The sequence below is a fragment of the Balaenoptera ricei genome, chromosome 2 (assembly GCF_028023285.1).
Source record: "Balaenoptera ricei isolate mBalRic1 chromosome 2, mBalRic1.hap2, whole genome shotgun sequence".
Lineage (NCBI taxonomy): Eukaryota > Metazoa > Chordata > Mammalia > Artiodactyla > Balaenopteridae > Balaenoptera > Balaenoptera ricei.
Window position 1 is genome coordinate 4,942,979 of NC_082640.1, and position 18,059 is coordinate 4,961,037.

The following is an 18,059-nucleotide window of genomic DNA, read 5'->3' on the forward strand; positions in this document are numbered from 1 at the left end:
AATGAGTCTAGCGTTTTCCTTCCTGGTTGTAGTAGTCGCCCTATTACCCCAAAGCGTTCTCCTATGACTCACTCAATTTATCCCATCCACTCTGTCAGGGAATGATTAACAAAACCTACACATTTCAAAGACAAAATCTTTGCCATACAATAACCATACCATGCAAATACTGTAAATCAAACACAGATACCATCACATAAAATTAAATGAATGTTGAGGGAATTTTTGACTGACCAAACAAAATATTCAATTAACAAAATAGTTTTTTTAAAGGCCAACCAATATTTAGTTTCAACTGCTCCCTTTGGAAGAATGTGGCATATCTTGGTTTTGAGTGTGATCTTTAGTTTTTTGACAATCCATGATTAAAAACATAGAAATCTCTAGGACATATCTGCAGCAGTCATATTAACCCCTGTATCAAAGGTATCCAGACTAAACTCTCTATTTATTCATCTCAACTTAAGGTTTTGAGAGAGTTCCTAAAAATACAAATCTATAATAATTTACTTAGGTAATTTTCATGTTAGAGTAAACATTAAAGATTTAGTATTAAATATTTAGTAACTTTATTCATTTGTCAGTACTATCAAAATCAAAAAAGAAATAAGAATAACTGTATAGCTATCAAAGTAGCTATAATTATATTTGGATATCTTCATTTGTAATCTTCTATCTGTAATGTTAGCTCTTAAAAAATATCATTAAGCATGTCAACAGACAAGAGTGGGAGAAAGGTGAACTATATGTGAAACTTTAAAAAATATTTGTATTTAAAAGAATACTTACTCTTTTGCCTCCCTCTAAGAGGATATGTCCTGAGTTTCTCAATAATATCAACCACGATCAAGCAGGTCAGAACCAAAGAGACTGGCAGGTCAGGTAAAGTATTCGGTAAGATATCAGTGGAACCATTAATATTCTTTTGAACCTGTTTTCAGAAGACCATTTAGAAGCATTAAATTTTTGTACTTTCTTTGTTCACAATTCTTTGAGGAGTTTGAAAGCAGTGCTAAATTAATTATACATACATTTACTAAAAGACTAGAAGCTTGGCTTTCAGCTTTTTAGGTGTTCAACCCCACAAGGTTGTGAACCATTTCTAAAGATGTAATACGGATTCATATCAATGGAAGAGCTTTCAGTTAAAGACAGAGCTTGGTAAATGTGCATAAAAAGTTAACAGTAGGCTCCTGGAATAGTGGAATGGGGAATCTCTCCCAATCCAACTGCTAAGCAGAGCCTCTGAGAGTCCTAGCTCAAAGATCTAGGGGGACAAACATTAGAGTGTTGGGTCTTCCAAGAAGAGAGAGCTGGGTAAACCCAGCTCGGCTTTGGAGCACTTCCTTCATCTGTTTAAGGTATCTACAAAAAAGGCTATGGCAAACGTCATGTTAATGGTGATACGTTAAGAGTTTTCCCTCTGAGATCAACAATAAGACAAAGGTTACACCATGACCACTTCTATTCAACACTGTACTAGAGGTCCTAGCCAGTGTAATAAGGCAAGAGAAAGAAATAAAATGTAAGTATTGAAAAGAAAATCAAACTGTCATTATTCATAGACTATATGATTATAAATGGGGACAATCTCCCCAAAATGGATAAATTATTCCTACATACCAAAAACAAAGAGTTAGAAAATAAGATTTTTTAAAATGATACAATTTGATACAACCTCAATCAAAATTCCAACTTTTCTGTGGAAAATGACAAGCTGATTCTAAGATGAATATGAGAATACCAAGTGCAAGCCATTCTAGAAGAAAAAGAAGATAGGAATGATTACTTTTCTGGATATAAAGAGCTATTATAAAGCTACAAGAATTAAGACAGTGTGGTGTTGGCACAGGAATAGAAAAGTAGGCAGTACAGAACAGAAAGCTCAGAATAGACCATGTATACACACATCTGATTTATAACAAAGGCAGCACTGCAGATAAATGTGGCAAGGGCAGACTTTTTAATAAATGGTACTCGGTTCATTAGATATTATTTGGGAAAAAATGCTTGATTCCCTACTGCACAACATATACAAAAATTAGTTCCAGGTGGATTGTGAATCTAAAAGAGAATGGCAAAATAATATAGCCTCCAAAATATAATATAGGAGAGTATCTTCAGGACCTCAAGGTTCAGATTCACAATATGACAAAATGGTCTCAAACAAGTAACCGAAAGAACTATCCATAAAGAAAAGAAATTGATGCATTGGACTCTTTTAAAGTTAAGAGCTTCTCTCCATCAAAAGATACCATGAAGACTACGAAGTCACAGAGTGAGAAGGTATTTGCAATACATATAATCAAAAAAGGGCTTGAAATCTGAATATACAAATAATTCTTCCAAATCAATTTTTAAAGATAAGCAAGACATTAGGAAAAAATGGGCAAGATGAAGAATATGCTCAATCTCATTAATTATTGGGGAAATGCAATTGAAAACTACAATGAAATTCAAGAATATACTCACCAGAACGGTTAAAATAAAAAAGACTTAAAATGCAACTGCTGCTGAGGATGAGGAACACCAAGACTGCTCATTCTCTGCTAGTGGAAGTCTAAATTAGTACACTCTCTTTGAAGAACTGACATTGTCAGTTACAATTGAGTACTTGAACATCTTGTGACCCATCAGTTCTACTCCTACACATTTAACCAACTGAAATGCTTGCGCATGGGCACCAAGAGACATGTTCAAGGATATTCACAGCAGCAAAAACTGGAAACTGAAATGGCCATTAAGAGCAGAACTGATGATGTATATGTATAGCTGATTCACTTTGCTGGACAGTAGAAACTAACACAACATTGTAAAGAAACTATACTCCAATAAAAATTAATTTAAAAAAAACAAAAACAACAAAAAAATTTTAACCACTCTTGTGGGTATGTAGTAGTATCACATTGTGTTTTACCTTACATTTTTCTGATGACCAATAATGTTCAGCATATTTTTATGTGCTTGTTTGCTATTTGTAGATCTTCTTTGTGAAAAGTCTATTAAACTATTTTGCCCATTTAACAAAAAGGAGTAGAACTGATGAATAAAGTGTGATATATTCATAAAATGAAATACTGTATAGGAATGAAAATGAATGAACTACAGCTAACCAGAAAAACATGAATGAATCATACTTTTGAATCAAAGGAGCCAGATACAAATTAGATAGATAGATAGATAGACAGATAGATAGATAGATAGATAGATAATAGATAATTTGATTTCCCTTTATAAAACTTTCAAAAACAGATAAACTAACCTGTGGTACCTGTGGTATTAGGAGTTAAGATAGAAGTTACCTTTGGGTTGGAAGGAAAGGTAGTCACTGGAAGTGGCTTTTAGGGAGTTGACAAAGTTTTATTTTTTGACCTGAGTAGTGTTTCCATGGGGGTTTGCTTTGTGGTATTCCACTGACATTGTGTATTTATGCTGTGTGAACTTCTCTGTTCGTGTGTTGCACTTCAGTGAAAAATAAGAAAAAAGGAAAGAAAAATATGCAACAGTGGGTGAGACATAATGGGAAAGAATCCCAAAAAGGGCAATCAAACTGTAGATAGAGCATCATCTGTGATAGTGGTGTTCCTTGAAAGTGTTGTACACCGAATTTTCAAAGCTCTTGGGAACCTCCCGAGTGCTTTACAAGGTCTTTGGGGAGGAAGGAGAAAATGATAAATCTAGATTAAAATATTTGTGTGTTGCAATTTGATGCAAAGTTCATCTGTATGGCTTTCTGAGGTTATTCTGTGTGTTCATACATTGTCCTAATGCTATATGTAGGACATCTCCCAACAGTCATGTAATTTCTAATGATGTCATCCACTACCTGGTACTCACCTCTCTCACAGAACTGATCATACCTATTCTAACTGCCTGTTTATTTTTCTCTCTACTGTCAATAAAAAATTATTGAAGGCCAGAGACTGTCAAATTTTCTAAGTGCTCTATCCTCAGTTTCTAACACAGTACCTGGCAATGTAATAAGCACTTAATGACTACCTACTCAACATGTAAATGAAAATCTTATAAATAAATAAATAAATAAATAAAATTACATCTTTCACAGCACCTTGAAAATTAATAAGATTAGCAGGGCATTCTGCTTTGAACTCTCTGGGTAATAGCGTTCTCACAGGCCGAAAGTTCTGCCTATAGTATTCCTGCCCTGCAGATGTCCATTCATCAGACTCCCTTTGTAGCTGCATTTATTGAAACATAAACTCAAATTTATTTTCAAATAAACATCGTGTACAAATTATTTGTCAATGGAATCTTATCAAAGCTTTAGCATGTGAGTGGTTGTTCCCTTGGATATTGATTGGATAGTCCATTTAGAGCCGAGGACACTCATGAAAAACATCAGGTTAGAGGAAACACATGTGGATCTACTCTCAAATTCCTTGCTTTTTTATTATTTTCAAATAACATTCCTTTCTCACACATACAAACACAGAAGCAATTTTTTTAATTGGCTGCTATACTTTCCTCCACAATCACAGAGGTAACAATGATCTTAGTACCTTAAATATATATATTGCAACTTAGAATAAGACTGGAGATAATAAACTTCGGGAAATTTGCTTGGGCACACCACTCTATGAAATTTTAATAACCGAGGACATTTTTAAAAACTCAAAATCTTGCAGGACAAGAAATCAAAATTCCATACCTTGGTCACTGCTATAGAAAAGCTGAAGCTGGGAAGCGTGGTGAGGACTACACACATCATCATAACAGGTCTCCTAGCAAAGGAGAAAAAATAAGCAAAAGCAATAATGTACAAGATCAACAGTTCCTGTTACATTTTGCCAATTTTGCAGTTCCTGTTCCATTCATCTATAGTTTTTCTAAGAAGCTACTACTTCCCTATTTCCATTTCCCAAATGTTTGAGTATGGCAAAGGGGAACACACACAAAAGCCAGAATGCTTTTCTAGAACAAAGGGGTGAGAGGTTTCCAAATAATTAGCAAACCATCGACTGCTAAAAGCATCACAGTACAAGACAAATGACATTCAATATTTTCAAAATTCATTCATCAGAATCCTGTCCAAGAGTTCAGGGTCTGGTGACCAACTGAAAAAAAGCACAGCATGACCTTCTCAAGTGATACTATACCCCATGTTGTAAAACTGATTTTTCAAAAAATATATTTAGAAACAATATATTGTTAGATAGTTAAAGATGACTTAGAGTGAAAACACCTGGATTTTTTTACTTGAACCACCCCCCCAAAAAAATCATATAGACATAAAAATCACATAGTTTTTAAATTTGTTTTTGGACCACTTTTTAAGCCTTGTATGATCAAGCAATCAAATAGTTATTGAGATATAATATATAATAGTCTATCATGACAGAGAGAATTAAAATATATATTTAACATCACTAATTTATGGGAAGATAAAACATACTCAGAGGTTTTCTATAGTGAAATATTTACCCCCTCTTTCCTTAGTTAAATACATATTATACGAATTACATATATAGGATAGTATGTGTTTAAGTTCAAAAAGTATTGTTGGAGTCTTACAAATGACTAAGAATTCTTCTTGGTCCCACCATTTCACTCTACCCCAGTCCCATTCTAGATGTTCTAGGTATAGACATAAGATAGGGCGTTGGATAGCCCATCTCTCATAGCCAGACTCAGTACAACCTGCTAAAACCAGAGGTAAGATGGAATTTTAAATTGGTAGCTTTGCCTCCTTCTCTGAGCCCAGATCCAGATTCCTGCAGCACTCAGCTCTCTGAGGCTAGCTGGGGCATTCACAGAGTCCTCTTCTCAGCTTGATCTCTAAAAAATAAGAGTGCCCCAGGGATTATTCCTGCACCCCTTATTTATCTATATTATCTCCCTTGATGATCTCAGCCAATCCCATCGCTTTAAACACCACCCACTTGCCCATGACTCACAAACAGATTATAGTATATATACACTGGCCTCTATCCTGAGCTCTGGACTTGGACACCCAACTATCTATTTGGCACCTCCACTCAGATGTCTAATAGGCAACTCAGACTTAACACGCCTAAAAAAGAACCCATACCCATTCCAATCATCATCAAATGCTGCCTGATGATTTAATGCCAAAATGCATTTTGAACCAACCTCTGCTAACACCGTGGTTCGCTCACTATCATATCTCATCTGCAGTGTTTCATTACCAGTTTCCTGTTAGTGTCCCTCTTCTTGTCTAGCACTATGTTCTCCATAGAGCAAACATCTGATTTTTCAAATGTAAAACACCTCTTGTTACTGCCATGCTCAAAAATCACCAAAGCTGGGAGGAGTGGGGAATGGGGAGTTACTGTTTAATGGCTACAGAGGTTCAGTTTTGCCAGATGAAGAGGGTTCTGTGGATGGATGGTGGCGATGGTAGCACACCAATGTGCATGTACTTAATGCCAATGAGCTGTGCACTTAAAAATGGTTAAGATGGTAAATTTTATGCTAGGTGTATTTTACCACAAAATACACTTATTTGTATATTTTAGAGATTTTTAAAATATTTTCAATGTATGACTAATGTAATTAGAATAAAATTGAAACCTATCACTGTTGCCTAAGTGTTCTACGTGATGTGGTTTCTCTTATTTCTCCTACTCTCTTCACTTAGAATGACCTGCCTCTTCCCCACCATCCACTTAATCCTGCCATACTAGCACTCTGGTTATTCTGTGATCACACCAAGCTTGCCCCACCTTCGAGGCTTACACTGGCTCTTCCTTTTTTGCCAGGGCATCTCTAGATCGTAGACCTAAATCTAGATCATAGATCTTCCATGTCTGGCTCCTGTGTGCTTATCCCCAAGGTAAGTTCCACGGGACTACGTACCTTATCTGAATTGTTCATTACTTTAGCTCCAGCATTTAGAACAATGTTTCTAAATCTTTTTTGTACAATAAACTTTCTGGGAATCTGCTAAATCCTATGGACCCTTCTCAGAATAGAATTTTTAAATGCACAAAATACATAGACTCACAAAACAAAGCAATTATATTGAAATACAGTTATCCACATTCTTTTAAAATTTTGATTTAGTAATATATACACTTATCTAAGAATACAGTGTCTTCTTATTTTCTTTGGAGCATTCAAGATCTAGTGGAAACTGTAGTCTCTCATAATTTCAAGGTAGTGAAGATCATAAACCGTAATCTGAAGTATCTGCAACAATTGTAATGTGATATGAAGAAAAATCTATGTAATAAAATTACAGGTCCTGCTAATACTACTGTGGTTTGTTACCAACATTCATAATGGAAAGAGATGCCATCTTTCAATCAGAGGTTATCTAAAATAGAGATGTAACTTGTTTCTCATCCAAGTTCAAGAACCCCATAACCCTGGAGAATGTCTGGCACAGAGCAGGAATTCAATAAATGCTAAATGAATGAACAGAATAGTTAATAAGTGAATACTAATCCAAATCTGTGTTTTATCTAAGCAGAAATAATGATAACCTGTATTTGAAAATCTTGACTTACTGCTAACATATGCTTCTAATTTATTAATGAGTGGTATGGGTTGCATTGTGTCCTCCCTAAAAGACATGCTGAAGTTCCAACCCCCAGGACCTCAGAATATAACCTTATTTGGAAATAGGGTCTTTACAGAGGTAATAAGTTAAAATGAGGTGATTAGGTCAGGGCCCCATCCAATAAGACCAGTGGCCGTATATAAAAGGAAATTTGGAGACAGATATGTACAGAAGGAAGATTACATGAAGAAACACAGGAAGACACCATGTGAAGATGAAGACAGAAATCAGGGTGATGCATCTATAAGCCAAGGAATGCCGAAGATTGCCAGCACACCATCAGAAGCTAGAAGAGAGACTTCCCTGGTGGCACAGTGGATAAGAATCTGCCTGCCAATGCAGGAGACACATATTCGATCCCTGGTTCAGGAAGATCCCACATGCTGTGGAGCAACTAAGCCTGTGCGTCACAACTACTGATCCTGTGCTTGAGAGCCCACAAGCCACAACTACTGAGCCTGCGTGCTGCAACTACTGAAGCCCACATGCCTAGAGCCCATGCTCTGCAACAAGACAAGCCACCGCAGTGAGAAGCCCGCGCACTGCAATGAAGAGTAGCCCCCTCTTGCCGCAACTAGAGAAAGTTCACACACGGCAGCGAAGACCCAACACAGCCAAAAATAAATTTTTTAAAAAAAAGTTAAAAAAAAAAAAAGAAGCTGGAAGAGAGGCTTGGACTGGATTCTCCCTCATAGCCCTCAGAAGGAACCAAGCCTTCCAACACTTTAATCTCGAACTTCTAGCTTCCAGAACTGTGACACAATAAATTTCTGTTGTTTAAACCACCCAGTTAGAAGTACTTCGTTATGGCAGTCTTAGGAAACTAACACAGATTTTGCTATAGGGAAGTGAGATACTGCTGTAACAAATACCCAAAATGTGGAAGTGGCTTTGGAATTGGGTAATAGATAGTCTGGAAGAGTCTGAAGATGCAGGATAGAGAAAGGCTAGATTACCCAGAAGAGAATGTTAGTGGAAATATGGAAGTTAAAGAAGATTCTGGGGAGAGCTCAGAAAGAGGAGAGCTGTGCAGAAAGCCTCTACCATTCTAGAGAATACATATATTATTATGAACAGAATGTTGCTAAAAATATGAATATTAAAAGTCCTTTTGGTGAGGTCTCTGACAGAAATGAAGGCTGTGTTACTGGAAACTGGAGGAGCGGTGATCCTTTTTATACAGTGACAGAGAACTTGGCTGAAATGTGTTCTGTTGAGTAGAAAGGCGAACTTGTAAGCAATGAGCTCAGACACTTAGCTAAGCGGATTTCTAAGCAAAGTGTTGAAGGCACTGCCTGGTTTCTCCTTGTTGACTAGAGTAAAACGCAAGAGGAGAGAGATAAATTGAAGAAGGAATTGTTAAACAAAAAGAAGCCCCATCTTGAAGATTCAGAAAATTCTCACCCTATCCATATTGCAAAAGATGCAAAAAATGAGAAAGCATGTTCTGGAGAGAACAGTAAGGGTGTGGCTTGTGAATCCAACGAACCATCTCAGCAGAAACCCTGACAGCTTGCACTGAAGGGGGACAGAGATGGGACAAAATGAAGAAAGGCTGTGAGACTTCTGGGTATGATCGGCAGGAAACAGGCTAAAACAGAGCTATATGGCTGCAAATACATACTATCCTTCAAGAAAAGGGAAGAATGACTCTGATGATGCTTCAGAGGCCAGGGAAGCTGCCGCTGTCACCACAGGCCCAGGGGTTCCCTCCTCAGATCCAGAGCGCAGGGCTGCTGCCCAAGGCCAGGAGGGTGGAGCCACCACCGTGATGAGCCCAGAGGACAGAGTGTCCAGACACAGAGGTTTATCGTCAAGCCTTAAAACTTAGAACTGTTGGCTAAAACCAATATACAGGCAGACCTTGTTTTGCCACGTTTCGCGTTACGGTGCTTTGTAATAAATTGAAGGTGTGTGGTATCAGTGAGACCCCACTCAGACATTAACAAGCCAGGCAGCATCCCAAGGAGGCATCCCAAAGAGTAGAGGGTCCAGAAATCATAAGACAAGAAATACTGATGGAGCCTGGCCACTGGAGAAGAGAAGATGTAGCAGACTGGATGGGATGTGGCTGAGATGGCAGCGATGAGGCCATCTTCAAATATTTGAAAAGCTTCAGTGTCGACACAGTGAGCTCAGAGAAGAGGTCACCCCTAGAGACACAACGTGGGGAGTCGTCATTGTACAAGTGACAGTTTCTGAGAGCCGACGATAGTGCTCGAAAAGCAATAAAGAGGGACATATGTATACGTAGAGCTGATGCACTTTGCTGTACGCCTGAAACTAACACAACACTGTACATCAACTAGACTCCCATAAAATTTTTTTAAAAAAAGAAAGAAATGTGCTCATGCTACTGAGAGTGACCATTATATGGGGCTAATTAATTGCTTGTAGCCATGCTAGTGTAATTTCATAACAAGGACAGTACTCTGAAATTGGTAAGTGTTGAATCACTGAAAATTGATTGATTGATTGATGAGGCCAAATTTTTCTATGCAAGTTGAAGTATGCAACGTCCGAATTAAAATGCTTGACACATCTTGGGGGGTGGGGGGTAGGGGGTGAGGGGGTGGGATGAACTGGGAGAATTGGATTGACGTATATACACGAATATGTATAAAATATATAACTAATAAGAACCTGCTGTATAGCACAGGGAACTCCACTTTGCTGTACAGTAGAAACTAACACAACATTGTAAAACAACTATACCCCAATTTTAAAAAACTCAAAAAAATATTCAAAAAAAATAAATAAAATGCTTGATGCATCTTATAAAAAAAAAAAAAGGAAAGCAATAAAAAGGGGAAATCAGGGGGCAATGGGTAGAGCTCCCGGCCATGGCCAAATTCACTGGCATATAAAGGGGAGCAGAGGATGCGACATGTACAAGGAAGATTGGAAGGAAGCTACATGATGGCAGAGTTTATTTCAATACAAGGAAATAAGGAAGGCTCTTCTCATATTTAGAGACACAAAAAGTCGTAAATTCCCTTTAAAATCAGAGGCAGACTGTCTTGTGAGAAATAGTGCCCTAGATGAACGCTAAGGTGCCTTCCAGCTTCAGAATGATGCCAACACTGAATTCTACAAGCAAGGGGAAGCGTAGAGTTTTAAAGGTGGAACTGACATGCAGACACCATTTTTCAAGAAGATTATGACTCTGTCAACAAGGACTGGGAGGGAATGAGGGGGACAGAGAGGCCAAAGGCAAGGACAGCAGCTGGTGAAGGCTGCCAGAGCACCAGCAGGTTAATAAAATGCTCTTCATGCCTCCTTTTGAACACAAGCGACCAGAACAAGGGATCTGACGCTGGACCTGAATAGGTGAAAAGTTGGGGAACTATGCCAGAACCTCAAGTGTACACCTCCAGGTGGCCCTGGAAATCAGCGCCTGACTGGGGAGAGGAAAACAGCCACGGAGGGCAAGGTCCTGAATGAAAGAGAAAGAACTCATGGAATCTGGCGACATTGCATATGCAGCCGAGAAAAGCAAAAGTGAATCCACTCACGCCGCTGTACTGGAGATGGTGGGACAAGCAGAGGAAGCCTGTAATCAAGGAGGAGAAAATGATCAGTCCTGAGTGTTTCAGAAGATGACAGACAGACTGAAAGAAAGGGGATGCTCTGGGAAGAGGTAACTGTTAAGCACCAGGGTTTAGTTCGTGGTAACTCGCCGATGACCTCCTCAGAGGTGCTGAGAAGAGCAAGCCCTCCCTCCTCGGGTTAGCCTGTCACTCCTGTGTGTCCCTGTGGACCATTCAGGGGCTCAGACCCCAGACACCCTGGGGTTGGTCTTGGCTTCCTACTCACTGGCTGGGTCGTCTTTTAACCTCTGTGCCCCAATTTCCTCACTTGTTAAATGCGCACTGTAAGTGTTCTTCTTCAAAAAGCTTAGAGAATTAACTAAAATAATACAGGCAATGTGTTTACAACGCTACTTGGTACATAGTAATTGTTCAGTCAGTATTTGCTCTTATTTTACTATGGTGACAGCTATAACTATTACTGCCGCTACTACCACTGCCAACTGAAACAAATCAACAGCAAATCTGGGGGCATATGTTAAGGATGTAAACAAGGTAAAATGTTCCAAAATGTTGGAGTCTTTCTAACTTAGCACTGTCCGGGATAGCCCTGACTTTCACAGCAGTCTGGGAATCCCCAAAAGTCCTCCAGGATTATTTTGCCCCAAGGTACCCTCTCTGAGGAAATCTGCTTCAGTTTCTGGCTAGTTTGTCAATGTTTTCACCTATTCACTGATATCCCAGGCAAAGATTCCTCTTATTTACTGCGATATAAAATTTGGTGTGGATATAAATAGCTTTTCTTCGTTCCTCAAACCAGCTCCCTAGGCTATTATAAATTATGACAGGCAACCCTAAAAAGGAACAATCATTCCAAAAGAATGAGGAAGTGTTTAACAAGAATAAAGGAAAGAACACCGGATAAAAGTTCAGACTACTTCTGGTTTAGTGTGTGTCTTAAGCTCTCTGACATTGTTTCCTGCCTTATAAAATGGCAATTATATCCATTCCCTCAACTTTACAACACAGGCATGCAGGTCAAGCGAGAAAATGAAAAATAAAACACACACTGTAGAGAACAGACTTGTGGCTGCCGAGGGGGAGACGGGGGAGGGTAAGGGATGGAGTGGGAGTTTGGGGTGAGCAGATGCAAACTATTACCTACAGAATGGATCAACAATGAGGTCCTACTGTACAGCACGGGGAACTATATTCAGTATCCTGAGATAAACCATCATGGAAAAGAATATTAAAAAATGTATATATATGTACAACTGAATCACTTTGCCATGTGGCAGAAATTAACACACATGATAAATCAACTATACTTCAATTTAAAAAAAGTAAAAAATAAATAAAAGCATGTTATGTATATATGCTAAATACTTTATAAGATATTCATGATACCACTTTATTGACCCTCATTACTCTCAAAGGATAAAAGAGACCTACAAGATTCTCCAGATATGCAGAGTATCACTTATAACATAGAATTTTCTTCAGTTTTATCACTTTTATCATCACTTCTACCACTTCTCAGAGTCATTCTGAGGATTATCCCAGACCACGTTTTCAATGGAAACATGATTCAGTCTGAGGTCACAACACTAATATTCACTGGGTCCTTACTATGTGCCAGGCACTGTGCTCGGAACTTTACATGCATAATCTTATTCAGTTTCTTAAAACAATCCAATAAAGAAACTAGGTCGTCGCTGTTCTGCTCATGAGAAAACTAAAATTTAAAGAATTTAAAGAACTCACACACGGTCTCCCAATCAGGGTCAATGCTGGGATTTGAACTCAGGTCTGCAACTCTCAGCCATATTGTCAGGGCTTCACTAGCTGGCTGACTCACTCTCTCCTGAATACCAGCCTCACAGGGCCCATGATGCCAACGTGGACATACAGAGAGGTTCTCAAATAGGCCCATCAACAGTGTATCTGTGAATGCTAAGAATCTATGAAATCTCACATAAACAACTATTTATCTAAGTATTCTTCAAAAATAATTCATACTTTCAATCCCTACTTTCTATAGTAGCAATAATTTTTGCATCATCTTCATCTAGGAATCAGGTTATATGACACACGCATGCTATGTTACCACATATATTAAAATATCCTATACACGTTTTTGGGACTCATATATAACATCCAAATATACATCTTTAGGGGAAATGTATCCTAATGACACTAGAAGAATTGCATTTTTCTTGAAACACACTTAGCATTCAAAGTCAGAAAAAATACAGGAGAAGTTGCATAAGTTAGAAGAAACAGCACACAATAAGATCAGTCTGGGCTCACCAATCCCAGCTCCACCAGTTATAAGCTTTATCACTAGACAAAGTTAATCACATGTTCAAGTTTCCATTTCTTCATCTATAAAACAAGAATACTAGTGCATACCTACTAGGTTGTCATAAAGTTTAAGTTTAACAGTATGGAATGTGTAAGGCTCCTAGACTAGTACTCAGTAACAATTTCTTCTTTTCTAGCCAGTAAGAGAAAATAATGGCTCATAAAAGAGGTCATGAGGGAACAGTTTCACAGTTTCACTGAAATCATAGATAACACCTGTCCTCTATCTAAAACTATTTAGAACACTCATGGCCGGCCACACCCACAAATAGAAACAAAAGACTGGAAGAGGATTTCCCAAAAGAAATCACTGGAAGATGTAATTGTTGTGACAGCCGAAGACAACTTAGCACAAGGGGAGTAGCTGGACCAGATGTACAGACAAAAACAGCAAACAAACACAAACACAAACACTAGGGGGTAGAAATGAAAGACTACTCTCTTCCTTACTTTCAATTGCCCCCAGAGACTGGGACCTCATCCTTCAAAGAAGCAGTTTCGGGTAGTGGTTAGAAGTACTGATTACAGAATCAGATGGACCTGGGTCCAAAGTATAGTCCTTTCACTCACTTGTCAATTGACCGGGTAAGTTTCTTAACCTCTCTAATCATCAGTTTCGTCTTGGGAATAATAATGATAAGCTCATAAAAAATACATACTTCACAAGGTGGTATGGGATGAAATGAAATTCATACATAAATTTTATAGTACATAATAAGTGATCAGTAAAGAAGCAATTATAGCTTAATCACAATAACAATAATAGTATATTAATAATAGTAAGCAACATGGGAAGGTTTGCTGCCTGAATGATATTCAGACCTAAGGTCCTAGGGATTGAGCCAATGTAAAAAAACCTCAAAGAGCACCTTCTTGGGCATAACTAGCTTGCCACTGATTTACTCCTGTACTCATTTACACATTCCCCAGCCTGGCCAGGAGTCTTCAACAGTCGAAGCCACATCTAGCGGGTGTGAGGGGTGGAGGGCCCAGCTCAGCTTCAGACCCACCCCTTAGTTGATGCTGAGGATTTGGATCAAGTGTTGGAAAACACCTAAACCCCATTGATGCTAGCCACATGATTTATTTTCGGAAACCTCACAGGAGCTCTGCCGTCGGGGAACTGAAAGTCCCCTGGTGAGATTGGGGGTGACACCCAGTGTCAGCACCTAAGGAGCCCTTCCTGCGCCCCACGCTTCATGCCTCCCCTGCCACACCCTCCCAACAGGATTTCTCGCTATACTGCTGTGTCTATTACTTTTACATTTCTGCCTTTGTTTGGGTTAAAATTCCCGACTCCTTGCTTTTCAAATGTGTTCTATGTTGTCCAACTTTATTTTTCTTGGCCACACCGTGTGGCTTGTGGAATGTTAATCTTAGTTACCTGACCAGGGATCAAACCCAGGCCCCCTGCAGTGGAAGCACAGAGTCCAAACCACGGAATCGCCAGGGAAGTCCTATGTTGTTCAACTTTAAAAGATCAGTATGGGGACTTCCCTGGTGGCGCAGTGGTTAAGAATCTGCCTGCCAATGCAGGGGACACACGTTCGAGCCCTGGTCCGGGAAGATCCCACATGCCGCGGAGCAACTGAGCCCGTGCGCCACAACTACTGAGCCTGCACTCTAGAGCCTGCGAGCCACAACTACTGAGCCCATGTGCCACAACTACTGAAGCCCATGCGCCTAGAGTCTGTGCTCCGCAACAAGAGAAGCCACCGCAATGAGAAGCCCACGCACCGCAACGAAGAGTAGCCCCTGCTTGCTGCAACTAGAGAAAGTCCGTGCGCAGCAACGAAGACCAATGCAGCCAAAAAAAAAAAAAAAAATCAGTATGAAAGAAAAATTTAACTTATCAAAGAAAACAAAGAAATCCCAGATGACAAGAACCATATCTGAAGATTTAAAAGGAAAAATATATGAGGATCAGAGATTATACGTTCTCATTACCTTTACTTGGATCAATACAGTCATTAGTTAAACTGAGTTCAATCCATATTAAACCTTGACTTATTTAAAATATTTCTGTGTTATTATTTGAAGTACTTACCCCTCCCCTCACCAAGGTAATAGAATTTACCAACATAGCAAAGTATTATTTTTTTTAAATCTAAGTAAAGGAACCAATTTGCTTAAAAATCTGTTGGTTAATGCTCAAAGGATGCCTTAGAGCTACAAAATAATGCAATGTAAACATTTTAACATAGACATTACTTTCAGTTTTACACAAAAGAAAAAATTCTATATTAGAACCTTACAATTATGATTTCTGTAAATTAACTGTGATAACTTTGTGCGGTTCAGTGTACAGAGGAATTAGTACAACAACAATTACTACTCAGAGTATCAGAGATTCATGCTAACTCTTAGGAACACATGTCAGTAAAAAATGACCCGATAAAAAATATGGAAGATACCATAATAGGAACACATTTATATAAAGTGATTATTACTTCTCCTTAATCTCACATTATGTACCTGTGTGCTACACTAACATCCTTACCCAGAGTACATGAGAAAATCTCTTTGAAAGCATCCCAGGGGTTCCCTGCTAAAGAATTCTTTTACTTACCATCCTTTGATTTTTTGGTAAAGATGACGTTTCCTGTACAAGAGAACTTTCACGGGAACCCAAATCAAAAGAGTCACTGAAGATACGTAGGCGATGGAACAGGAAACAATCAGCCAATAATGCGTTTTGTCGGATGTACCACTTGTGCTTTGGTAGGCATCAGCAAACTGTTCCATTATCACCAGCGTGGGGACAGAGAAAGCAGCAAGCTCAAGCAGCTCAAAAACCAACAGCTTCACGAGTCTTCCGGAAGCCATCCTGGAAGGGGCGAGCGCCTGGGGCAAAGGCTCTCTCTCTGACTGCGAGCAGCATATGGGCACACAGACACTGAACTGGGATCAAGTTCCTTGTACTCGAATCACTAACCGGTGACTTTTTATTCTTTTATTGACCCTCATATGGTTCAATGAACTTCCAACTTAACAACCGAGGTCTCTTAAAGAAACAGAGGAGTTGTGGAAGTGATCACTTAATGTGTTTGCACATCCGTTACTAGAAGTCAGATGAATTTCAGGATATGCTTTGGAGCATCGGTGAAAGCGGGGTCTTTTAATGTAGTCTTTATTGTGAATTTGAGCACAAAAAAACATTTATGTAATATTTAACACCTGTTAAGTAGAAACATTGCAATAATATAATTTTAGAGTTAAAGGGGAAGAAGAGACATAATCCAATCCCCTATTTTTATATCTAAGCAAATTCAGGCAAAGAGAAATACCCAAAATCTGAGACTTCATCTAGGAGAATGACCCCTCATTTTTCTTCAAAGTGCTTGAAGAGGGAGTTTGGATTCACTTTGCCAGTTTCCTAACCAGACTTCTTCCTGCTACTTGAAATATTTATTTGTTCTTGCACATTAATTGCTATGCAACGCAGACCAGCATTATTTTTACTTTGCAGGTCAGGAAGCTAACATGGCGATACGAGGAACCGGTTATCAGGATCGACACACAAAGAGTTATCTATATCTAGTCCAAAAGCAAATATTGAAAAGACAACAGAGGTCCCCATGAATATCCCTCCTTTGCAAACCGCTTTGGAGCAGCCGCGACGAGCACCCTGCCGGGTGTGGGGTGTGACAATGAATGAGGGACAAAGGTTCCTGCCCTAAAAAAGCTCACAATCCATGGAGGAAACAAACCTACGGGCAACAAAAAATTAACCGAGGTCAGAAGTATAGCCTAAATGCCACGGTACCCCAGAGAACTTCCTCTTTGGGCTGTGGGAAGGGGAGGGAAAGATGATGAGGAGGCCCGAAGGTGGGTGTTGGGGTGTCAGTGACATTTCAGGCAGGCAAAGAAGCAAGGAGGGAGGAATGGTGGTGAGAGTCTGGTGTGTATGGCAGGACCCAGGGGAAAGTGATGCTAGAAAAATCGGCTGGGGTCAGAACTCCACGTCCCATGAAGGATTTGGGGCGTGTGTGCGTGCATGTGTGCGCGCGTGCGTGTCTGTGTCAAAAAGCATTTTCTGAACAGTGGAGTCACTTGAACACCTGGAAAGGAGGGGCGGTGCTGATGCGAAGGCAGGGCAGGAGTGGTATTAACCTAGAGACAGGGAAGCCACCTGCACAGAGGAGCCTGATACATCAAGTGCAGGAGTGACGAGGGGAGTCCAGCACCCACACACGCTGACCCAACCCCTCCTACCTGCTGGCTTTGTCAGATGCCACCCCACCTCACCACCCGACCCCTGTGTGCATTTCTCTCAGCTTCTCTCCCCCGAGGCCCTCCGCAGAAGGGACCCCGGGGCTGCCTGGCTCTCGGGATGCACCTAGGATTCTGGGGGTGGCCCCGAGGATTCACACCTCCTGCCCTCCCACTGCAGGATAATCAGACAGGCGGCTCCTCTAGCGGTCAAGTTACTCTCTCTGACCTCGGATCCACTGACGTGTAGCAGAAGCCCTCACAAATGAAAGAAGAGACTTGGAAGAAGGACAGCAAGAATACGAAAGGATGGGGCAGAAAACCGTCTGAGCAGCGGTTCTGTTAAGACAACTATTTCTAATAGCATACCATTGACATCAATTCTCTGTATCATCCCTGACAAAATTTCT

At 39.7% G+C, this 18,059-nt stretch overlaps 1 protein-coding gene across 1 annotated transcript in view; it reads right to left on the reverse strand.

The window, feature by feature from the left end:
• The window catches only part of TMEM236 (transmembrane protein 236), a 37,837-nt gene extending 21,574 nt beyond the window's left edge, over window positions 1–16,263 (reverse strand). The window contains exons 1-3 of the mRNA XM_059915266.1: window positions 16,007–16,263; window positions 4,670–4,742; window positions 790–931 (exon numbers count right to left, since the gene is read on the reverse strand). Coding sequence (XP_059771249.1) covers window positions 790–931; window positions 4,670–4,742; window positions 16,007–16,263 — 472 coding nt within the window. The remainder of the gene's footprint in view (window positions 1–789; window positions 932–4,669; window positions 4,743–16,006) is intronic.
• Window positions 16,264–18,059: the final 1,796 nt, after the last annotated feature.